Below are 9,097 nucleotides of genomic sequence, written 5' to 3' on the forward strand. Positions count from 1 at the left end.
CAAGGGTGCTTCCTCATGATGTACATGCTATGAGTTTCAAGGTTTCCATGCCAGCGATGTGTGCCTTCTTGGCACAGATGAGTATAAGATATGCGAGGGACACGCAGACAGCAAAGACTTTCCACGTGTTTATTCTCGCTTCAACATGTCCGTTTTAAACACGTTAAAATGATGAGTCAAACATCACGTGGCATGTCCTCATTTCAGAGACCCCGTGTTCGTTAACAGTGTGATCGTTTTCAAAAGAGAAGCCTTCAGAGCTGCGCTGCATTTCAGCTTCTGTGTGGGCCAATATTACAGCTGGTTTTCATGTATTATCACCAGGGTTATGACATATGAATAGTTGCAGTGTGATAAAGACTCAAAATCACAAATTGAAGTGCAAATTTAAGACAATTTATTTCAAGCAGATTTGCAAACCAGGTTGTCATCAAGTGCTTCAAAGCAAACAAACGCCACAAATCCAGACATGAACAAGAATAAACCAATCGACATGCTTTTCATTACCTACTTTCTGGCTGCCTCAATAAAAAAAAAAGAAAGAAAAGAGACAGTAAAACTGTGGGAACTCCTGAGACCCGTGCAATATCTGTTTTTGAGGCGCACTGTGGAATTAGTAACAGCAGTTCAAGCCTCCAATAAATTGTCAGGTATTGCACAACTCTTTACTTCAAGTCTAAGCAAGTGAACTATGCTAGATGATGACTTCAAAACATTTAAAGGGAGTTAAATTTAACTTTTCTCCCTATCTGATTTCCACGAATGAGGTCAGGTCAGTGCTGTGCAAGTTCCAGCCCTGAATTCTAGATGTTTCACACGTTGAGAAAAATAAAGACGAGCTCACTGTAAACCTGAGCAGACCCTCTCTGAATGGTGGAAAGATCCATACCAGTCAACACAACTTAGAAAACACAGATACAAAAACTAGTCTGTTGCCGCAGCGACAGACTAGTATCTAACATTTAATGCTACAGTCTGAAGTGAGATCCAACTTTGTTCCTCCACATATAAAGAAGCAGAATTTCCTTTATTGTGAAAGTTTATCAGAAATGTTGTTGCTGTTTTTTTGTGGTTCCATTTCAGGCTTCTCTCTGTGCCCTGTAAATACTACTCCCCTCTAAGCTGGAATGAGTCAAAGCAGTGCCATCTTGAAGAGGGGAGTCAGTTTGGCATGTATGAACACTTCCAAGCAACATATGATCCCCTTGCACATTTTAAGACCCCTCAGAGAAACATAAACCTCCTCATATCTTCAGATCGTCTATTCTAGTCTTGTTGTTGCTGTGTTTGGCACTGTGGCCAGGCCTGGCCTGCGTAGGTGACCCAGGGGCAGATCCTGCTCCCTTCTTTCCTTTCAGGTCACATTCCTCTGGCTTGCTGCTGCTGCTCCTCTCCACCGCCAAGTTGTCCTTGTTCTGTTTGTAGGCTGCCTTGCTGTGGTAGGGGTGGAAGGACGAGTCTGTGGCCGCGGTGTAGCACGGCACTGGTGGGTAAGCGGGCTGGACTTGGTGGTGCTCGTGGAAGTAGTCATCGTAACTTGGGGCAAACGGCACTGCAGTCTCGCCAGGCTCCTTGGAGATACTCCCATTGGACTGGTTGCGCCTCCTGAAGGTGATACCCTGGCTGCACTTGGTGAAACCCAGATGGTAGATCTCTATGAGGTTGAGGAACAGAGACACAGAGGCCACTCCAAGCATAAAGATGATGAAGATGGTTTTCTCTGTGGGGCGGGATATGTAGCAGTTAACCACATTGGGGCAGGGGGGTCTGTCACATGTGTACATGGGTTTGAGCTCAAAGCCGTACAAAAAGTACTGGGCCACGATGAAGCCCACCTCAAACAGCGTCTTGAAGATCACATTGAAGACATATGTCCGCAAAAGCTCCCCCTGCAGGCGGACTCGTCCCTTATTGTCTCTTATCAGAGCCTTCTTGTGCTTCACATCCACAATGAGAGTCTGTTTGTCTGATTGATGACTGTGCTCCTTTTCTCTCTCCTTTTCTTTCTCCTTCTGCTTTTCCTCCATCCGGACTAGATGGAGAATGTGCCCCAGGTATATCAGAGTCGGTGTGGATACAAAGATTATCTGCAGCACCCAGAACCGGACGTGAGATATGGGGAAAGTGATGTCATAGCATACGTTCTCGCAACCGGGCTGCTTGGTGTCGCAGGTGAAGCCCGACTGCTCGTCGCCCCACACCTTCTCTGTCGCAGCACTCAGGATCAGGATGCGGAAGATGAACAGGACAGTGAGCCACACCTTCCCCACGACGGTGGAGTGCTCCTGGGCTTTTTCCAGGAGCTTTCCCAGCAGGTTCCAATCCCCCATGGCTGTGAGAGGTCAGATCTAGGACTACAGAGGATTTGAAAATAGAAAAAGTTATTTCATCTATAGACTGTTGTACACAGCAACAGAGATTAAATGACTACAGTAAAACTAATCCTGAGCGTACGCCTCATCCTTCCTGACGACTAAAAATTCTCTTACCAAGTTCAGCAGAGATCAGAACAACCAAGTCTTTTGGGAGCCAAGCTGCTAACTGAGCGTCCAACTGGGCGGCCGCCACTGAGCAGGTAGTGGTCTTATCCGCGTGGGTGCAAACAGGATTATATTTACTTTGGGAGGGTATATATTTGGCAAGTGTGGACAGGAGGAAGGCAGGTTTCAGACATGATTCTGCGGCTCCTGGCCTTCATGACCCCCGCCATGGCAACACGAGCCACACGAAGTGAAATCAAACACTGGGCAGATGTGGTGGGAGTGTGAATTAGAAACAGTTGAGTAATGTTAGAGCTGTGAGCTCCTGTGACACATTAGGTTTTAAATAGATTCTGCTTCTGATGAATGGTCTATACAGTAGTAAGAGTGGAAGTAGAAGGTATGCTGCTCTGGAGGATGAATTCAGGTGTTGAAATGTGGCAGGTGGGCTGATGCTGAGGGAGCCAGCACCAGCTATCGCAGATTGGACAGCAATTTAAATATGGGACCCGCACTCCACGGTGTGAGATCCCACATTACAATGAAGAATAATGCCATCATTCGAGGAAAAAGAAGTGAAACAACTTCAACTTCTGTTCTCACATAAGACAGCTGTTAACCTGCACTTACAGCATTTGGCCACAGCATGAACCATTAATAAGTTAACTTTAGGTTTAGGACTATAATTTAAACTCCTGAAGAAACAAATATTTCAGTCTATAAAGCATAAAGTTAAAAAAAAAATCACAGAAAACTTACATTTACTGGAGAAAGTCACCGTGTCAGCTCATACATCCTCTGTGGCAAAGCTTCCCACGTCTGGCAGGGTCCATGAGGCCTCACTGCTTTACCGACTGGCCTCAGTGCAACACTAATCTTAGGACCCCCAACAATGCCCTTGAATGGACAGGAAAAGCAGACTCTTGCGAGCCACAAACTTAGTTCCACGCCGACAAGCTCAGTGACTCAGTCTTCTGTCTTCAAATACAACTCTCGCAGAAATCAGAATCCAGGCCCAGGGGTCTTTAGCCGGCCACAGCAAACATATGCACACACACTCAACCAAAGAACCAACCAACAAACCTGCTCTCCCTTGACCCTCCCTCCCCCCTCGGTTAAATTTGGCACGGTGTGCACTGTCCAGTGTAAACTATTAAACAAACCCCTGCTCGCATGCTACGGCGAGTGACAGGGCAGCTGGCCAATGATCTTGTCTGCTAAGTCTGTCTGGCCACAAGTGTTCCCGAGATCTAAATATATCACAAGGGTCTCTTTTCCTATCATGGGGGTGGAGATGGGATGGTGGTGGTGCAGGAATGATTTGGAGATGAACAACTACTGGCATCCTGAAGTTCCAAATCACAGTGACAGGAAAGGGGTAAATGTATTTATTTATTAAAAAAGCTGAGTTTCAATGAGTTAAAATCCTAGCTACTAAACACAACAACTCACTCTATAAACAGCTACTTTACATTTTATTTACATTTACAGGACAAGTGAGATGTTCACTGATATATCATGATGGTTAATACTAGGGTCTGTTAAACAGTACGTCAGCTGCAAACATTTATTTAAGCCCACTGGAAGAAAATTTTACAAAGATGAAAAGTAAGGAAAGGTATTCTAACTCAAGGATATATCTGCAGTAATGAGACTGGACAAATTCTAAGCTGAGGTACCTCTGCAGACAAGCGGAAAGGACTAACACCGACATTTTTAACTTTTTGGGGATTATGAGCTGAAAATTGATGAAGGTTTACCGACAAGTCAAAGTGAACACACATGTAGAAGCCACAATATTAAAACCGCTGATGGTTGAACATCCTTACAAAACAGTGTTCTCTGTGGAAACTTCTTTCCATGCGTGAGAGTGCTACCATCTGAACACAATAGATCAAGGTAGTAACCTGGCCTCCAAACTCTCCAGATACACAACTTCAAAAAGTCGAAGTTTCATGCTTCAGTGCATTTGAGCTCTTTTGATGGCATGATATTAGGCAGCTGGTTTCAACACTGTGGCTTACAGGCACCGGTGATGACATGGCAATCATGTTTGGACAGTATTACATTGTTTTGTTTTGTTTTTAATTGAAAATTTCTTTTCTAGCACCAACTGTAGCAACAAGCGGTCTACATTAAGTTCAGAAAAAATCAGTGACCATCAAATAAAATCTAACCACCATACTGTTAACAGCTGTTCAAGTCATTTTACCCATTTATATGTGCTTTCCTATACATCCACTAGCTTCTAATGGTTTCATTTTTTGAATTTCTCATCCAGCATTTCAACTCCTTCAATAACCTCTGATTTTTAAAGGACCAAAGTGATGTTTCAGAGCATTTCGGTTGACTTTTACCGTTACGTGTTTTCGTTTGTTTAGTTTGGAATCGTGGCGTCCACAATTTTCTTAAACTTCAGTATCGAATGATCTGCTATGGTGTGGACTTATGTACAGATTACAAACCCTTTTCCAAACAGCAATCTTTACAGACTTTTTGCACCAATTATAACTGGTATGTTTTAAATTGCTCATATTCAACAACAATTCTGTACACCTGTTTTATTCTTCTAAGAATACTGAGCTGCAACAACAATACAGCTGTTACAAAAACAAGGCATCACACTAATAGTCAGCCTAAGCTTGTCAACAACTTGACAAACTGCTATTTATACTAAAAAATAATATAATGGAAGCCTTCAGAAGCATTGTGGAATCCAGAAAAAAGAAAAACAAAGAAAAAAGCCCCTAAAGATCTAATCAAGGTAAGCTTGGTTTTACTGTAACAACAGCCACCTTGGATTTGAGTTAAAATGTTCTTAAGCACCAGTTTGGTCTTTTAATCTTCACTACAGACTCTAGTTTAGGCGAGAACGGCAGCCAATATTTGTGAGTAAAAATGAACAGATAAAAACAAGTATCTAAGATCCACTGACTGAATTATGTATAAATAAATAGCCAAAAAGCTGAAATTGACCTAATACACAGTATATATGTGACTTTAATGCATGAGATACTACGTGGTCAGGTGAGGTTACTGCTTATTAGTTCAAGAGAGTCTCAGAAAGCAGAACACCTCTCACCCCTCTCGGCTGGGCTCTTTTTGGTCACAGTGAACTTAGACCTGAGAGAATGATCTGCTATCAGCTGATTGATTTCATTTTGCTTGTAAGTGGACAATCTTTGGCTTATCCATGGTAACTTTGACTCGTCTTCAGAGCTGCGGAAGGACCGTTTGCAGGCCCTGCCTATGAGGTACACCACCTCTGCCAGGTTGAGCAGCACACACACCGCAGACACTGCCAGCATGAATACAGTGAATATGGTCTTTTCTGTCGGTCTGGAGACAAAGCAGTCCACCGTATTGGGGCAAGGGAATGAGTCACATTTCACCAAACGCACCATCTTAAAGTCAGGATAGATCAAGTAAAAGATGTAGAGAAAAGCCACTTCGAAAATTATTCTAAAGATGATACTGATCATGTATGTCCACCACAGAGCGCCCGTGATCTGAAACTTCTGGTTCTTGATGTGTTCCAGCTCTTTGGGACTACTGCGGCCTGCCCTCTTCAGGATCTTCTTGTCGATGTGCCTTCGGTGGGCTACGTGCATGGCCACTAAGAGCGCAGGGGTGGAGACCAGGATGAGCTGGAGCGCCCACAGACGGATGTGTGAAATTGGGAAGAACTGGTCGTAGCAGACACTATTGCAGCCGGGCTGCTGGGTGTTGCAGGTGAAGCCGGACTTTTCATCGCCCCAGACGCTCTCCGCAGCAACCACCAGGACCAGGATGCGGAAGATGAAGATGACAGACAGCCAGACGCGTCCGATGCCAGTAGAGTGCCTGTTTACACCGCTGATCACGGCATAAAAGGACCCCCAGTTCATTTTCGACTCCAGGTCTAGGGAAAAAAGGGATTAATATAAGTTTTTACAGGTGTAGGCAGTTACATGTGGGGGATGCTTTGCATCTAAAAATCACCCAAAATTCTAATTACTAAGAAAATTTACTCCCCCTTTTTTATTACTGGCATGAAGTCACAATGGCTTGCCAGTTAAATAAGGTCTTTAGACTGTAACTGCACACAAAACTTAGCATTTCAGAAAAAAAATCTAACCGGTGTAACATGAGTAGTTAGAGGTTTACCAGGCTCAGCCAGCGGTGCAAGCGGCGTAAGCAGCACCGGGTCCAAAGATGACCATCTTGAAGTATGACCTGAGCATCAAGCCGGATTTGGCAGTCAGGAACAACAGACAAGAATTGCCAAGTAGCCTGCCGGCTGTATAAAAACAGGGGCGATGGCCTGCCATCATGCACCGTCAGAAGACGCAACAGGTTGAAACCAATTGCAAAACATTTGCAGAACCACGTGATATGCTCATCCTGTATTAATACTCTACTCCCAGGCTGGCTTACAGCCCAACTGCAGACAGACTGACAGACTGCCAGCAAATTTCTCCAAGGGAGCAGCAAGACATGCATCTCATTGAGGCTTTCCTTTTTTTTTTTTCTTCCCTTGAGAGATCTCTATTGTTTGAGAATAGCTATGTTCTTTGAGGTTTTCCTTTAACAGATCTTAAAATTATGTGACTTTTAAAGCATATTCAGTAAAACATTGCTACCATAAAGGGAATGGTGATGAGACCGTAAGCATGCCAAGTATTTGCCAAGTCAAGTCACTGGGGCATGTCAGTCATCACTCACCCCAAATCCAACCTCTCACTGAATGTTAGTATAAAACAATTAGAAAGGAGATAACATGAATTTTTACCTTCAGCTGCTGGTGGTACACAAAAATGTGTACAAAATGGGAAGAAATAAATTCAAATTTGTGTTTTTTAGCGAGCCAAAAGGCTGGATTGAGAACACCATGCGTTTGGAAAATGCTAATCATTCCTCCGCCACTAGCCACTGCCCTGCACCGTAGCGGTCATATGCTCTTATATAAACTATTTACATACAATGGCACCCTTTATGGGGCTGCAACAAGACTCTTTCAGAATTCAGATCAAACGCCTCGATTTCCGCCTACCCCGGGGCAAAAGAAAGAATCTGTGTGGACACAAAAGGCCTCAGCCTGCCACATTATTTATTGTGCTTGGCAGGGCAGGGAAGTGAAGGACGCTGTTGACCCGAGTCACTGCTGCTGCGACATTAACAGGTTTACGAATTCACACAGATTATATATGAACTAGGGAACTACTGCATAGTCTAATGGTGTGGCTAATTTGAATGCTACAGCACTTTAAAAGATTGATTTGATTAAATTGTCATTTGCACTTTAAAAATAAAATACAGCTTTAATTTTTGATGTTATCTAGACTTTTTAATTCCAAAAATACTAGCACAAGAATATATTAACCCAGTCACACAGGTTAGTTCAGTTAAGTCCAATATAACATGTTACCAAATGGTTCATATTAAAAGTTATTATTTACATAGCACCGTCAACAGGTTAGTTGTGGTCACACCCCCTTCCACGTAACAGAAACCATGATTTACGGCAACACAACGTGGTCGTTTGTCATGTACAATCAGATGACACACAGTGGCTCGCTGTGCCATGGGTTTTCCTGCATCACTCGCAGGCCGTACCGTCACTTCTGACAGTGTAGTGGGAGGGTTTGGGTGGCCTGCTAATAATCTGAATGAACTGCACCTCATTTACATTCTCTCTACACAAGGAAGAGACACAAATGTGCAATTGTAGCGAACACATCTTTATTTCAAAGGCAAATCTGCACAAATAATGATAGGTTTGCCATTGCATAAGAACAATATTATTAAGTCAGCAAAGCTTTTCTGTGATCAAAGAAAAATTATACATTTAAAAAACAAAACCAAAAAAGACCTGTTGTACCATGCAGATAAGGTAATAATACAGATATGAATACAACTTAATAGAGAGCGGGTAATCAGACTGAGCAGGCACTGTCTAGTGGCTAAAAATAAGCAGGACTTGAAATACAGTTCTGTTCTTAAACACAGCAAAATGGAACAGGTTAACCAATATCTTTAAATTATACAGTCAAAATAAAACAAGCAAAACTAGTTTTGTATGCTTTCCCTGTACATAAAGAATAAAAGCTCGAGATACAAAAGAAAAACATGACTTAATGTGTACTAGTCCAGTTAATCCTTTATAAATCTACTTTTAATTTCTTACACACACACACACACACACACACACACACACACACACACAGAGAAATTACTACCAACCATTATGTTAAAAAAAGCAAAATAAAACAAGCAAAACATATTTCACTCAAAGAGAGTCCCACTTTGTAAAAATCTGTATTCGCTGATGACAAAGATGATATATTTCACACCCACAGGGGGAGACAAATGTCAGCAAATAAACTAATGTCACAAACATTTTGCATACGCCCAAATGCCACAGTATTTATATAGCATACTGATAAAGTGAAAGCTTTGGTTTCACATCTGTCATATTTTAACTGTGATGAACTCCACAGGACAGCAAAGGAAGGGTCTATATTCAACATGATGTCCACAGTCTTCTTTATCTATTTCTTTCAGCTCATAGGGAAGTATGGTGAGTATTCTAACATGAGAAAAATTCCCCTCATCTGGTAATTTCACCTTTTAAAAAT

General features: G+C 42.5%; 2 protein-coding genes across 3 annotated transcripts in view; both read right to left on the minus strand.

Annotated features, from left to right (window-relative positions):
• Positions 1 to 380: 380 nt before the first annotated feature.
• LOC102292468 (gap junction alpha-3 protein) lies at positions 381 to 3,542 on the minus strand. Of its 2 annotated transcripts, none has more exons than XM_005927913.3 (2): positions 3,240 to 3,542; positions 381 to 2,354 (listed from the first exon to the last, which is right to left on the minus strand). In XM_005927913.3, exon 2 carries the CDS (start codon positions 2,328 to 2,330, stop codon positions 1,245 to 1,247), a length of 1,086 nt encoding a protein of 361 aa, XP_005927975.1. In that variant the 5' UTR covers positions 2,331 to 2,354; positions 3,240 to 3,542; the 3' UTR covers positions 381 to 1,244. The 2 variants fall into 2 exon arrangements, with proteins under 2 accessions (XP_005927975.1, XP_005927976.1); XM_005927914.3 differs by lacking the exon at positions 3,240 to 3,542 and adding an exon at positions 2,490 to 3,193.
• Positions 3,543 to 3,625: 83 nt separating this feature from the next.
• Positions 3,626 to 9,097, minus strand: part of LOC102291952 — a 10,658-nt gene continuing 5,186 nt past the window's right edge. The window contains exons 8-9 of the mRNA XM_005927911.3: positions 6,627 to 6,701; positions 3,626 to 6,381 (exon numbers count right to left, since the gene is read on the minus strand). Of these exons, the coding sequence (XP_005927973.2) occupies positions 5,540 to 6,381; positions 6,627 to 6,701 (917 nt within the window). The 3' untranslated portion in view covers positions 3,626 to 5,539. The remainder of the gene's footprint in view (positions 6,382 to 6,626; positions 6,702 to 9,097) is intronic.

This window comes from Haplochromis burtoni, unplaced genomic scaffold (genome assembly GCF_018398535.1).
Source record: "Haplochromis burtoni strain Fernald_Lab_line unplaced genomic scaffold, NCSU_Asbu1 Contig_10, whole genome shotgun sequence".
Lineage (NCBI taxonomy): Eukaryota > Metazoa > Chordata > Actinopteri > Cichliformes > Cichlidae > Haplochromis > Haplochromis burtoni.

Coding starts and splice junctions, on each gene's coding strand:
- LOC102292468 (XM_005927913.3), bottom strand. CDS start 2,330: ATGGGGGATTGGAACCTGCTGGGAAAGCTCCTGGAAAAAGCCCAGGAG.